The 15906-nt window shown below is 38.6% G+C and overlaps 1 protein-coding gene across 1 annotated transcript in view; it reads left to right on the top strand.

Annotated features, from left to right (window-relative positions):
* Window positions 1-9757, top strand: part of IFT88 (intraflagellar transport 88) — a 40517-nt gene extending 30760 nt beyond the window's left edge. The window contains exons 24-26 of the mRNA XM_041416033.1: window positions 419-473; window positions 8678-8773; window positions 9448-9757. Coding sequence (XP_041271967.1) covers window positions 419-473; window positions 8678-8773; window positions 9448-9569 — 273 coding nt within the window. The 3' untranslated portion in view covers window positions 9570-9757. The remainder of the gene's footprint in view (window positions 1-418; window positions 474-8677; window positions 8774-9447) is intronic.
* Window positions 9758-15906: the final 6149 nt, after the last annotated feature.

The following is a 15906-nucleotide window of genomic DNA, read 5'->3' as shown; positions in this document are numbered from 1 at the left end:
ATAATAAAATGCTTGTGGGATTTACAAGATGTTAATAGGCAGAGGCTACTTTGAACTCATTCAAGGAGGGCTGTGTTGCCTGTTTTTTCAGCTGTACTTTACAAAGGAACATCTGAGCTATTTTTATGCACATTCCTTGTATAAATTTTATCTGGAGAAAAATAATTTATTGAGATATTCTATTTGAATTTCACAGAACTCTTGTTTTATATAAACATTGCCTTTTACCCTGATTTTAAAGACAATTTAGTGTGTTGAAAAACAAGCTTTAGTAGCTACAGTATAGTAAGTCTAGTTTAACATTCTTCTACTGTTTTATTAACAAGCTGAGTTTAATTTTCAATAATTTTCTCTAACATATATTACTAAATGGGTTTTTTTGTTCTGTTCTTTTCAAACCTTTTCCACTGTTGTGCAGCGCATTAAATCTGGCAGAGAGGGCAGTGCACGGAGCCGCAAAGATGGAAGTGGTGGTAAGTACTCGAGGCCTCTGCTTAAATATCAGTTTTGACAGGATCCTGAAGAAAACAGATTTTCTGATAAAGTGTTTGTAAAGCCTCCTTTCATCCTGAAATGCACACAAATATGCACTGAGTAATATGTAAGTACTTCAGAATACTTTTTGATTTTCTCATTGCTGTATAAAATCACAACTGGTACAGTAGCATGGATTTGGTCCCACATTTGATTTTTATATACAGACCTTATTGTATTCCTAAACCAAATTTCTGATTGTTTTCAGTACTGTGGACATGAATGTTTTTATCCCATTAACTTGATATTTGAACATTTCTAACTTTGGAATATTTACTAAAAGGAATCATTTATTATAATAAAACAGAACACATAAACCATGGAAAAGAGGAATTCAGTGTTTATTTAACATGAAGGAAAGGGAATTTTGTGGCCACTGTATAATCTGCTATGATAGGTGTTTGTTACAAGTTCAGCAGGTTGTTCTGTGCAGCCAACTCTGTAATAAGAATAACACACCCTTTACTATCTTTGACCTCATCCTTCCCCTTATCTCTGTCTAGCAGTACTGAAGTCCTGGAGTCTTCCCTAGAAGAAAGCTTCCTCTCTGGCCACTCAGTCTCCCTGCTTCTATAAATTTGCAGTCCTGATTTCCATAAATGTAAAACTCCTGCAATGTAAGTCAGGAAACTGCCCTGTATTGTCTTTTCTGCACTAGGTAGCCTGTAGATTGCAGGGATAATGATTTTTCCCTCCCATTATTAAATCCATGAAATTAGTAATATAAACCTAACAGTCCCCCACTGCTGCTCTAAGGAAACTAGAAAATTTCAGGCTACTTCAGCCACCTGGAAAACAAAAACAAAACCCCATATTTTAACCCTAAAAGGAAATGGTTTCTTTGTATCCTGCTTTTGGTTTATCTTGATGTCAATGGGTTTCATTGGAAGATATCCCCAGTAAATTCTTGCCTCTCTTCCCTTCCTTTTACAGAGAAATATTTTATGATTTTTTTCTTAATTGGTAATCTTATTTCTCCACCTACATAGCAGATATTTTACTATAGTTATCAAATTCTATAGGGTCATGAAAAATCATGGCAATTACTAATGTAATCTGAAGATGACCTTAGAATGCTTGGTTACATTTATGAAGACTGCTTCCCTGGATTTTCTGAGGCTTAAGAGTGAGTGTTAGGTGCTTGAGAGAGATCTTATTCCTTTTCCAACTCAGTAGTTTCCTACAGAAGCTTTTAAATAATTTCTTGATGTGTGGAAGAAACAACCATTCACCTAGGATTGAATTTTACCTGTTCTGGGCTTCAGGCCAAAGTAATTCTTTATTTAAGTAGCAGAGCGGGGTGGAAGAGGATGGAGAGTTTCTGGGCTCTCCTTTGTTACATGAACCCTGTGATCAGGCTGCCAGCTGGAGGTGCCAACAAAACAGCACTGTGAGACAGGATTGGTCCCTGTTCTCTGTCATAAAGTGGAATCCATTTCGGCGTACAGCAAGTAGAAGTGAAGAGCATGGGTAACAGGCAAGGGTATTTACAGCTGTGCAAAGCTTTGCATCAGGTGTGTAGGGAAATGGCACAAAGGATCTCTTTTCTTCCAGCTCTATTTTGTAATTATTGCCACTCTCATTAACGAAAAAGGGGCATGTTTCAGGAGGGAGAGAGTCAGTAATTTAGCAAAAAAAGGTATACCCAATGCTCATGCTGAAAGGATGCTAAGACAACATAAATCCCACAAACTACCAGTTTGTCAGTATTTCTTTTAAAATTTTTAGAAGTATCTATGGAAAGTTGTCTCCTTCTTTTTTTCCTTTTTCCTTTTTTTTTTTTTTCAATTTTAAAACAATAAGAAAGAGGATGAGGGGTTAAGAAGGATAAGTGTTGACCTAGAATTTGCCCTATCAGTAATTCTTAGATTGTTGAGTTTAAGATAGTATGTCAAATATATGAAAGAGTGGAAAAAACCCATAGTTTGGGAACAAGTCTGTGTAAGAGCATGTTTGAGAAGTCTTCATTATACAAATTCAGTGCCAGAGATCCAGCCTTTCTGGAAATGACTTGGCAAATAAGCAAAGGTACAAAGAAGGTCCTGTACTGAGCCTAGAGTTAACTTCCTGCTGGGATTCTTAATTAAAAGTTGTGGTGAGCTGTACTGCTTACATGTATTTTTAGAATGAGTCAAAGGCACTGGGCACATTTTACCTGGTAATGTTGGCTCTGGGGAGCCTTATCAGTGAAGAACCTGGACACTCACAGCACCAGATGTTAAGAACTGTGTTGTATTTTGTCCACATTGTACTGAGGATGACTAATAGAAACCTGAATACCCAAATGTTTTATTTTGTCCAAAGCTTGGCTTTGTTCGCCTGGGTTATGAGCTGTAATTTGCAGTTTTATAAATTCCTGTGCATGGCCTGTGTGAAGATACGTATGAAATACAAACATGGGTTATTTTATTTCATAATATTAGTATGCTTTTCATGAATTAATGACTTCAAAAGGAGAGGGGAAAAAAAGAAATATTTGTATACATTTTAAGGTTAGTCTTTTCCAGTGGTGTTGCCAAGACCAAAAGGAGTAATTTTCCTACACTGTGTGAGGGATTTGCCATCATTACTGAACCCAGCAAAGCATGGACTCCTCCTTAGTTTAGTACCTACTAGCTAAATTGAAGTACTTACTAGCTAACTGAAGTCTTATGCATTCCAAATATTTTAGGTATGATGCCTGTTTTCTTTCTTTCTTCTCACCAGCTCACTGTCCTCCTACTTGTTAGCATTCCTATTAGATTTTTCCCCCCCGAGTATTTTGTCCCCATGAACGGTAGACAGAGTGGAAGCAGAGAGATCAAGAAAATTGACATCTATATCAATGTCAGTTAAAGTCTGCTCTTGTCTTGAGAGAGAGAGATAAGCATTTAATCTAAAATCCCTACCCAAAATTGAACACATTTGTCGCTCACTACAAAAAGGGAAATTTTCTTCTCCCCACAATTATCAGATTTAAAGTTTTCAATTTTACTTGGATTATGTTGGAAGCAAATTGCATTGATAAGTCCTGTTAAAATTATTATTTTTAATTTTAAAGAGGAGGAAAAAAAAACCAACAAAACAACAAAACCACAATACCATGAAAACTTGAAGGGAGCTAACAGTAACATCTGAGTTTAGACAGTGCTCAACAATTTTCTTTCCAATAATATTTTCTTGCTTTCATACTCACTTTTTTGTTGCAGATACATGATTGTAATATCCAGAACTTAACAGTTGGTGCACTGTGGTTTTTACTACCATAAGGGATTTTTCCTGTTTGATAGCATAATGCCTTTATAACTGTAGATAATGCAAAGTATGACATTAAGGAATCCATTCCCGTAGCAGTGTTTACTTGCTCTCTGCATTTGCCCAGCTCTCTGAATGGGGACTTTTGTGCTGGATGAGAGGAGCCATGCAGTCTCGGACAGGAGCCCAAAGAAGCAGTGTTGAATTCAGAAGATGAAAGGCTGAGTACTTTGCATTCTCCTTGTTACCTAGGCCTGTCAGGATGGATTTGGAAAATAAACCACATGGGAATAATTTAGGTGTCTTTTCCCTTTTTCATTTCACTGGTGACTGTGTCAGTTTGTCATCCCCAAAGATTTCCCGTATTCAAACACCATTTATCATCCCAGAGGGATCTCCTTATATAATATGGAAGTATGTTTTAGATGTTAGAGCTGTAGGCATCCCAGATAATCCTGATTGTGACAAAGACAAGAGATTTTGTTGTTACCCTGCAGCCAGGACATGACAATCATTTATATTTGCTAGGCTTTGTGTGCCTGTTGATGCCTCATTAATTACAAGTCATTTTGGGATGGTTCCATTGGCTGTGTGTGAAGAATAGAAGAAAATTTTCTTAATTAATGGAGAAGGGGAAATCTGTTGAAATGAAAAGAACACATTAATCTGTTTTCTGCTCTGAACTCACCTAAGGAGTTAGTTGAACTGACACACCACAAACAATTTTCATTCAACAGAATTTCAAATCAAAATGAACAGCAGCAAAGTTATAAATTGCATCTACTTCCCATGCTGTTTCACAGTTTTAATATATTTTTCTCCATTATGCACTGAACTTACTCTTCTCTTTGGTCAAACCATTCTTCTCCAAGCATGGTGCCTTCATCCCAAATATGAAGGATACACAGAGCTGCACTTAAAACATGTTCTGGATTTAGTGGAGAGTTAGCCCACTGTGCTCTTTGTTACATAAACATTTTACAGAGGAGGTAGATTACCAAACAATCTTACCCTTTGATGTCTTTTCTTGATGAGTAAAATAGTACTAAAAATTCTAATTTTTGTCCTTTGTGGTACTGGAGGAATTTCCAATGCAATAGTGTCATCACTGTAATTACAACTAGTTAGATTCCTCTAAAAAATAAATCTAAACACAATGGATTTTCTGGTTTGAAGTACACACAGGTATCATGTGACACAGGAAGTACAGATACATTAAAAGATTGAGAATCTTTTTTGCTGGGTATCACTACTTGAAATATGACAATTACAAAATAGGAGTATTTTTGCAGTATGTTGCATTATTCATTGTTCTGCCATATAAAATTGGTTCTCTTTTAAAATCAGATTTTACATTTTGATTCTTTTTTATTCCCATCCAAATTCTATGTGAAGGAATTTGTTCCAATCAATTTTTGTAAAACACTGAACAAATCTAAATGAATGAAACAATTCTACTAGAATAATTTAAATCCTAATCCTAAATATAGTGATATGGCCATGACTTTTAAACAGATGAGAGGAAGGAATGCACTGTAAAAGATATCAGCATGCAGAGTGTATTATTTATGTCTTTGTATTCATAGTCTGTTTAACACAGACTGGGAGAGGAAGGTAATATCAGCGTGATAATCCAAATCTCAAGTATAATAATTTTACAGAGTAAATGTATTTATAAATCAGATTTTAAAAATATATTGACTAGCTCTGCTTAATTGGTTCCCATTGCTTTTTCAGCTGAACTCTAGAGCTGTGTTCTTGCAGTCAGCTCATGTGTAGGTGTCCACATGGTCACCCCAAAATGAGTACAGTGGGGATGTAATAAAAGCCCAATAAGTTAATAAATAAGGACTCATTGTAATCATTGCAGTGAAGGTTTCCTTAGATACAGAAAGTGATTTAGTTCAGCAGTGGTCTTCTATTAGTCAAAAGCTACTTTGAATTAGGTGCAGGTGTTTGTACAGTTAATACAGTAATACAGAGAGAATTAATTTGCAGTTTCAGAAATATCTACCTGTAGTCATCTTATTGTAGGTGCAATCAGACAGATGTTAACACTCAATGCTGTGTTCTTAGTAGAGAAAAACTACAAATAAAGCTTTTCATCCAGAGTCACACTATTAACTTTGTTTTCTTCTGTGTATAACTTTAGTGAAAGTTGGTTTCATTCCCATAATTCAAAATGTGTGTAAATGTATATAAAATCTTTTTTCTAGATGGGGTGAGAGCAGCAGAGAATGATGAGTAGAAATTGTAAAACTTGCCTCCCAAAAGTATGCATGTTTGTGAAAAAATGCTTTAAAAACAACTCCTTCCCTGAAGTTCTCTTCACTGTAGGATACCAAAATCCTGAAGTCTATATTGCAAGCTTATATTCCTTAACATTGCCAAATTATGTGTGAATGTATACTGAAGAAAAACGTGTAGATGATTCTGCAAACAGAACTACAAAATTTTTGAGATGTGATTTAAACTTCTGGCAGATCTTTTTATATGGTCAACAGAATTTTTAATAGCTGCCGTGTTGGCAGCCAAATCCTGTATCCCATGGCAAGAGTGTCAAGAAAAGCTTACCCCAAATGGCTCAACAGCTGGGACATTCCATGTGAAAGCTGGAGCTGTGGGTTTGAACTCCCTCAGGTGAAAGAAAGCATTGAGCCAGACGTCTCACTTCTGAGCTGCTGCCTGACATCTCCATGTAGTGCAGATGGTGTCAAGCACCTCTTACTTTCTTCTGGGTGCACTTTAAAATGAAAGGTGCTCCTCTTCCTCATTTTCAGGTATGCTCAGAACATACTGCAGTCCACAGAGACTTGGTGTGGTTTTGCATATTAGCTTAATTTAAACTAAATGTGAAGAACTAAACAGAAGTGTTGTTTTCCTTCACTCTTGCTAGATATAATGCTCATACAGAAGGTGACCAGTGTTACTTTGCTGATCTACCTGAGAAAAGGTTTTCATTAGGTTACTTTTAAATATACCTAGTAAAACTTAAGGATCCTAGAACATCTAAAGGAGCCTCTGTGTTCAATTGTAATTTTTTAGGGCAGTAAGATGTGCAGGTAACTGGTGGGTATTCTGCTAATCCCACCCAGTTTGGTTTGTCTACCATCTTTTTCTTCCTTCTTTCACTTAATATAAAATCTTTCACCTTCCTCTGGTAGCATTGCTAGCACCCATGTGTTTTCCTCCTTCAAAAACATTTGTTATGCCATTTTCCTCCTCTTTTATTTTCATTACATGCAGGTCTTCCTTTCTGGGACCAACCAATAAAACCTATGGAGTTTCTTCAACCAGTTCAGTCTTCCCCTAGTGTAGTCTGCTGTATTGCTCCTGTCTTTACAGCTCTTTACTGCTCCCTACAGCTTTATTTATCATCTTAAAAATTACTTGTTTTCCATTAAGCAAGACTGTGCTTACTTCTATCCTACTTCTTTTCTCATTGATTATTTGTATTTCCCTCAAAACATTTTCATCCACACCATCTCTGAAGGCCAGCTCTCACCTCTGTGTTGCACAGGCCTGTGCAGAGACCACTGAAATCAAAGGCAGGCCCTTCTGTAATTTCACAGCCCTTTAGTTGAGTTTCTCTCCAGGAAAACCCATTTTTCCCCCCCATTTCTTCAAATTCTTTAAATATTACTTCTTTCATGAAACCTGTCAGTGAGAATTCATCCAAGGGAAGTGGATGTACATTAAAATATGTATTCCTTGCTTTGAAATTTCAACTGCAATATGTGTCTTGTGAACTTATTAACTGTTTGACATGTGACTGCATATATTAGATCTTTCTTGGAGCAAAGACATCTTCCAGTTTAGGGTTGAGCAAACGGAAGTCTGTGATGGTATTTATAGAAAGATAAATGTTTGTCATCTTTGTAGACATTTGGGGGGGAGTTGGGTTTCTTTTTCTTTCAATTATAACAATATCTATTAAAATAACATTTGTAGTAAATAAGACAGTGGAAATATGTTGCCAAGTCCAGGCTTTGCAATTAATGTTTGCTGAGTGAAACTCATTTTTCCTCCTTATGATGGAAGACTTTTAATACCCACATTGTTTGGTGTTGTAAATGAATATGTCTCTATTTGGCTGCACATCCTGCCTTGTAAATATACCAAGTCAAAGTCAAAATGTTTTCTCCCAGGAGAAAAAATATTGCATAAAAATTTGTTGTAGCAGATGAGATTGAAAGCTTGCCATGAATGTGAAAAAGAGATTCAGAGGTGAACAGAATATTTAAAGTGTCTGGAATACTGCTGTGGCAGGGGAATGTTAATCTGATGTTGTCCGGGCAGGAGGCAGCCCTTGGAGCCGACACATTCCTTGGGGCCCTGCTGCAAACTGAGCTGCCAGCGCAGTGTTTACAGCGAGCTGCAGGGCCAGCGCGCTCTGTACACATGAACTGAGCCTGCCTGCCACGCAGACAGCACATGGCAAATGTGCTCTTCTAATTAAAAGCAAACTTAAGTGTTGCATTTAACCTTGACAATACTGAGCAGGTGGATCACACTGATGTGTTTGTAAGAACACAAACATAGGAAATGTCCAGTGTACATCGTGACAGTGTTTATATTTATCATGCTTGTTTTAACTCCAAAATGTGACTGTAATTTATAAGCAGCTGAAATGTCAGCATTCAAAGCAGAAATATTTTAATGTGTTTACTCCAAAGTCATAAGGTTGTATATATTTTTTAAAAAATGTTAACACACACATGTGTGGACACAGTGTCCACTGTGTTTTAAAGACCACTACTACAAATGAGTACTGTGTCTGTCATGAAAAGATGGTTTCATCCAAGTCCAGTTTGACAGATAGTAGTAGCTGAATTGATGTTATTCTTGTATCGTGGTTTCACAGAACATAACAGCATGTTGTCTTTTTTTTTTTTTTTCTGTTCCCCAGATAGTGGTGGTACCAAAGGGGAAAGACTGAGTGCCAAACTAAAAGCTCTGCCTGGAACAAGTGAACCCTATGAAAGTAGCAGCAGTAAAGAAATAGGCAAGTAGACATACCTTTTTTAATTTCATGGTCCTCAGGGAGAGGAAAAACAAGGAGAGAGGAAAAAATATAAGTTGTTGCAAGAGTATGTAAAATTAGATAACTGAGGAAACATTTTCCCATGCAAATGAGGCTTTTGCTTCATTGTTTAGAGCTCACTATAAAGTAATTGTAAATATTAAGAAATGTGGCCCATGTTAATATTGCTTTCAATATCTGTCTGCTGCATCCTTTAAGTCAGTTCTTGCCATTCTGCAGTCATAGGTTCTTCAATAAGACTGAATTTTCAAAGGGTTTAAAAACCGAAATTGATGTGGAATGTGGTACTTCCTAAAAAGCCATTCCTCAAACAAGTCATCAGTCTTGCTGTTCCTTGCACGTATCCAAAGTCTTTTTCTCACTGCAGTATAATAAGAGAAATTTATTTTATAAAAAACCCAAGAGGCTTCCATCAGTAGAAATCTGGAACTTTGCTCTTATGCCCTGCCTCAGTTCCTGGATGCGATGTTTTGTTCTCCTTCAGCATTCATATGCTCTTTCTGGTCTACATTTCAAAGACACAGATGTGTAGTGCTGAATGCTAATCTTGTATTTGATTTTGTATGTTTAAAACCAGCTAAAGTTAAAGCTAAAATAGTTTGTACATGTTTCACATGTATTTATTTAAACCCTAGATGCCTCCTACGCAGATCCACTTGGCCCACAACCCGAAAGACCAAAAACGGCAGCAAGAAAAAGAATGGAGGAAGATGATTTTGCTGATGAAGAACTAGGAGAGGATCTGCTTCCAGAATAGCATATGGGCCACTCATCTTTTTATAATCCTTTTAAAAGTTTTAGCTGAAAATGTTTTTATTCATAATGATTTTGTAGTGGATTTTTATAAACTATTTGTGAAATACTTTGAACATGTGGTACCCTGTGTTAAAAACTTGGATTTGTAATTACAGTGTCTTCTATGATTGATTAAAAAAATAATGGTGAGGTTATTTTACTTATGGATAAAATCTACACAAGTACTCAAACCCATTGCAAGCTATATCAAATGTGTAAAGCTTTTGCTTTCAGAGATACATACAATGATAATATTAAACAGAAAAGCCTCTAAAACTTCATCTTTCAATGCAGAATACTTTGAAGCAATGCTTGTAAGGTTGAAAATCCTATATCCTTCATCCAGAGCCAGAATTTATTTCAGTCCTGTGAACTGACCTGAAAATTCTCAGTATGACCTTGGTCTTCCTTAAGGTCCCAATTCAGCAAATCACTTTGCACTGATACCAAAGAAAGTATCTTAATTTTAGCCTATGTTTACATGACGTAGGACCATTTTGCCATCTTTCAGCAAAATGTCCTTATTTTAGTTTTTTATTTTGAGTGGTTAGAGTTGACAGGATTTCAGTCTAGTTTGTTCAGAATTGCTGATTAGATTGCAGCTTTTGAGTCTTATGTTGGAGACTGTGGCACTGACCACACAGTGGTAGTTTTGCACAGCCTAAGCTGAGCATGGGTGAAGAAGTGAGTTACTTCTTACCATTTTGCTTATGAACTGAACAAGTTTGATCTGAAGTTATTGAGACCTGTTAAATTCCTGTAGTAGGAATCACTTTGAGGAGATGAAAAATATTAGTCAGGTGTTCAGAATTTCCTAATAAATACTTGCAAAACTAGTCCACTGAGATGGCTTGTTTTTGGAGCCCTGGCATGAGTTTGGTTTAATCGTTAGACTTTGGTTATTGCACTTTGAAATGCAAGAATTCAATCTTCTATAATTTCCAGTGCTCCTTCTCAGTGTTTGTGCTCAACCACCTCTCTCCGTGTCGGGGCAGAGACACATAACAGCGGACCCCGACAAGACTGTTTGCCAGTGACAGTGGTGAAGTCTCTTCCTATCTTCATGAAATGTTTTCTCAGGTTTTAGAAAGGCTGCCCAGTTTCATAGGATGTCTGCAAGTGGTCAGTGGTCAGAGGTGTCCTGTGGGGTGTAAGAGCTGCTTTGTGTGCAGCATGCTTCCCATGGGACTGGAGCAGTGTTTCATCTGGGATTGCACCGCTTCTGCCTGATGGTACAAGCAGAGCAGGTTCAGTGCTGATTATGGAACACCCTGAGGAGCTCACCAAAGAAGGCAGACAAGGTAAGCTCTGGGGTCTGATCCTTCTAAGGGGTGGAAAAGAGCATGAGAAGGAAGTGGATGGCAGCTGCCGTATTTCTGCAAGTCTCTTGCCTGTTCCTCAGTCCTGCTGTATCTACTGCTCTGGTCATAGAATGACATATTCCTGGATGTCATGGTAGCTCTTTCTGTCAGGCTTAGTCTTGGAAGACCTAGACCACCAGGATGCAATATGCCATGCGGGAGGGAGCATTTTCAGCTACAGACTGCAGTGGCATGAGGTATTTGAGCTAATCACAGTATGAGAAAATAAATGGGACCATGGCAGGGAGCATAGATAAAGCTGTGAAACACTGCAGAAGAGAAGGCACGCGAGATACTGCCATGGTCTTCTAACACAGAGACATTTGAGTAGACCCCACTGGGTTTACCCTGGCTGGATGCCTGGCACCTACTGAAGCCTGTCACTCCCCTCTGCAGCTGGGCAGGGGAGAAAATATAACAGATGGTTCATGGGTTGAGATAAGGACTGAGAGAGATCACTCACCAAATACCATTGCAGGCAAAACAGATTTAAATTAGAGATACTAATTGAATTTATTGTTAACAAAATCAGAGCAGGATAATGAGTAGTAAAATAAACCTTCAAAACACCTTTCCCCCACCCCTCCCTTCTTCCCAACTCTACTGCCTCCCACAGTGAGGCTCAGGGAGACAGGGAATGGGGGTCATGATCAGTTCCATGGCCTCTCCCACTGCTCAGGGAGATGAGTTGTTCCTCTGCTGGACCATGGGGTCCCTCCCATGGGAGACAATTCTCCATGAACTTGTCCAATATGAGTCCATCTCATGAGCAACAGTCCCCCTCAAACTGCTGCAGTGTGGGTCACTTTTCCTGGGGTGCAGCCCTTCCAGGACAGGCTGCTCCAGCATGGGCTCCTCTCCCCGGGAGCCTCCCACGGGGTCACAGCCTCCTCTCAGGCATCACCTGCTCCTCCATGGGCTCCTCCACGGGCTCCAGGTGGATCTCTGCATCCCTGTGGATTTCCATGGGCTGCAGGGCCCCAGCTGCCTCACCACAGTCTGCACCAAAGGCTGCAGGGGAATCTCAGCTCAGTTCCTGGGGCCCCTCCTGCCCCTCCTTGTGCCCTGACCTTGTGTCTGCAGGGCTGTTCCTCCCATGTGTTCTCATCCTGCTCTTCTCTGGCTTCTCTGGCAATTACATCTGTGCAGTAACTTTTCACAAAATTCTTCTTAAATATGTTATCTCAGAGGCATTACCACCATTTCTACATTTTGGAGCCAGCTGGCATTGGCTCCACTGGACGTTGGGGAAGCTTCTGGCAGCTTCTCACAAATGCCACCCCTGTAGCCCCCCACTACCAAAGTTTGGCCATGCAAACCCAATACAGCATCTGATCAAACATTGCAATCACATAGGCATGTCCATGATAAAGTGGCTTGAAGTACCAATAACTTGGGATACAGTTCACAGCTTAGTCTGTAGAAACACTCCTGCTGACATCTGAGAGATTTTGATCAGCAGCAGTTTCTTGATTCAGTTTGCCCAGATGCATAACTGTACATTGGGTAAAATTCTGTGGATTACAAACAATTGCACTTTTGTTCCAGCCCTGCACAAACTCACAGGCAGTTCTGGAACATGTTGTTTCCTATGTAAAGACTCCCAGGGACTTCTGGAACATGCCGTTTCCTATAGCATGAGGATCTGATTATATAATGCTTTGGGTTATGATGAATTTGCATGTTATTTTGCAAGCACAGTCGAGCTTGTTCTGAATTGACAGAAAGCCATGTGATCCAGCTCCAACACCGGAATAATGAGTTCTGCTGACAGTCAAAATGATGTAGCCCAGGTTCATCCACTTCAAAGCCGTGTTCATTATGGCTGCATCTCTACTAGAACGTTGCCAAGGCAAGCCCAGAGCAGAGGAGGGGATGTGTACCCAGCTGTTCTGTAAGACCAGTAGCACAGCAGTGCACAGTAGCACAGTTTTGGACCATGACAATTCATCTCCCAGACAATTGCCTTGCATGATCCAAAGGTAAGCCTGGGCCAGGAGCCATTCTTTGGAAGCAGCTTCAGTGCATCATCCTTCTTCTTTGATGTAAGATGTTCCGTATGAGAGAACACAAGACTCAAGGACTGGACTCAAGGCCGAAGAGTGATCCCTGATGGAGATTAATACAACTGGGATCTGTTGAGAAAGAAGCTACATGAGCGTCTCCAAAGTGCTGGGTCACCACGTTGGAACACCTCAGGCTGTCACACAGGTGAGCACACCTGTGTGATTCAGGCAGCTCAGCTCTCCAAGGACAAGTGGAGTCCTTGATTCAAATAATTACCTGGGTTATATGGGATTATTGTGCTATGTTGATGTGGTGTCCCTGACCCTGTCCTTTGTTGGCATTTAGCTCGGGTGCAGTGAATTGTGTTCCCTGCTGCCATGTAGGATGCCCCTGGTCCTGAGATAGGTCTTAGAAACCACAGGAGCGGAAACCTGAATGAGCTAAAATAGTTCTATTTTCATCCAGGAAATTAAAGCAGAAACTTTTTGTCAGGTTTGGTGGCACAAAACAGACTACATCTCCAGAAGACACACACTGCAGGTACGTGCTTCCAGCAGCATCTAAACCCCATCTTGTGTTTATCATTCTGGAATTGGTTGATTAATCATATAAGATTCCTGCTGTTATATTAATTTATTATTTTATGTTAGAAGAGCAGCAACATTAAACCTAGGAAAATGCTGATCCCTCGAGAAACTGACTCATGAGGGTATTTTAGCTTCTATTGTCATGAAAAGATCTATTATACAATATTAAACAATCCTCAGTTCACCTCTTAGACTTGAGGTCTTCCTCAGGGTAGGAACTTTACATACCAAGCTACCTTTCTTTTTACATGTATGAAAAACATCTCTTTGTACCAAAATATAAATGACAAAATATGTGCCAAATATAAATGACTACTTGAGTAGTATTTTATTTATTTCTGAGCAAGCCTAGCTCTACAGCATCAAAACATTTTTAATATTTCATGTTTTTCTCTGAACATCCTTTGTCAGATTGCATGACTTATTACTTCTAAAACAAAGCTATTCCAGAGTAAAACAGGAATTGAAAATGGTGCAAAGGTATAGTTCATAGAGTCATAGAATGGTTTGGGTTGGAAGAGACCTTAAAGATCATCCAGTTCCAACCCCCCTGCTGTAGGCAGGGACACCTTCCACTAGACCAAGTTGCTTCAAGCCCCATCCAAACTGGCCTTGAGCACTTCCAGGGATGGGGCATCCAAAATTGCCAATAAACAGTTTTTTGATAAAATTTTATGATAAAGGGCTGTTTCCCTTCATTCCTTTGTAAGAGCAGTATGAGATAATAAGAAATTAATCTAATTTTCTACATTTTGTTTATTCTTGATGTCAAGGACATAGATGATCAACTTTATGGTAAAAAAGGCTATTTTTAACCTGTTTGCTCCTCAGTTTCCCCCTTGGCAAAATGAAGTCTTTGGAAGATTCTGCACTTCTCAAGAATTCACTTTTGCAAAGTTAAATTGCCTAACAACTGTAAAATATGCTGAGATGCTGCTGCAGAAGATGCCATGCCATGGACGCTGCAAAGTGGTGTCACAACTGCGGGGAAGATGAATGGGAACAGAAGAATGTGGGTGGCAGGTTATCTGCAAACAGAATGTGAGGTGGAAGAACATCTTCTGGGAGTAATTAAATTCTCTTTCTGAAAATTTATACCTGTTGGGGATGCCAGCTGAAAGTTTGTTCCACCCAAGAACTTGAGTTGTTCAGCTTGAAGGTCTGTATGATTATTTTTAAAACCTTTTCCGCATCTATCTATTTCAGATAGAGACAGGATCTCATTAATGCTGTAGCAGGGTGAGAATAATCAGTTGGAATATGCCAGTGTAGGGCAATTCTGCCATTTTTGTGACAAGCATATTACTGTGGTATCATTTATAATGTTTGTCACAATAATGTGATTTATTTATGTGTGAACCATAGTATCTGAAACGGGCTGTCATGTGCCAGAGCAGCTATGAAAGACAACAACCCCAACCAGAAAATGTCCTGACAATGCTCCTTGGGGATTAACGTGTCTGGGAAGAGATACATTCTTACATTTACTGTAAGGCTTTCACCATCATTCCAATGATTCTGAAACAGTTTTACAAATTATCATAATAGTCTGATGATAATGCATTTGAAAAGGATATTTTTCTCCTGCTATGACATATTTTTCTCCAGCTATTGATAACAATGTAAGGTTGACGACACAAACCTGGTGTGTCCTTCATTAAACACTTTTCAGTGTTTAACATGGCATGAAATGTTCTCTGGTCAAATCAGGTGCAGAAAATGTTTCTTCTTATTTATATGAACTCATTAAAAATGTCTGTCTTGCTCTTGCTGAGCTTTGGAACATCTTGACTTTCTCATAGTAGGAATTTGTGGAACTGAACTGATTATCAGACACTGATCACTGTGGTGATAATCTCAGGAGAGAGGTAGGTACCACTCCCAAATATAAATATTGAATTACAATCTCCAGAAAGAACATTTAGAATATTACATAAAAGTGAAAGATATAGTTCTGAATCATTTGGTTGAAATGTCCTGTATTATATCAATTTCAGGATGGATTTCATATTAATGCGTATATTTTTCAATATTTTTTTCAATATTTCATTTGTATAGATATTTTAAATCCCCCTCAAATTCTAAGGAAATTGTAAAGTAACACCAATGACGAAGATACTGGTTAGTAATTTCTTGAAGTCGTGGAAGAACGTAAGTTGCCAAAGTATATTAGGGAATATTTTATGACTCAGATAGGGTAGACTATGCCACAAGAACTGGCACAGCACTCTGAGTCCCTCTGTAATGGAATCTCATTTGCTGACCTGCTGCGGTTCTTATTATTTGAATCAATGTGATTTTTCATAAGACAATACAATGCAACTATCATACAGAATTAGAATAT

This window comes from Onychostruthus taczanowskii, unplaced genomic scaffold, assembly GCF_017590055.1.
Source record: "Onychostruthus taczanowskii isolate IOZ18803 unplaced genomic scaffold, ASM1759005v1 scaffold50, whole genome shotgun sequence".
Taxonomy (NCBI): Eukaryota; Metazoa; Chordata; class Aves; order Passeriformes; family Passeridae; genus Onychostruthus; species Onychostruthus taczanowskii.
This window is presented reverse-complemented; position numbering and strand designations above follow the sequence as displayed.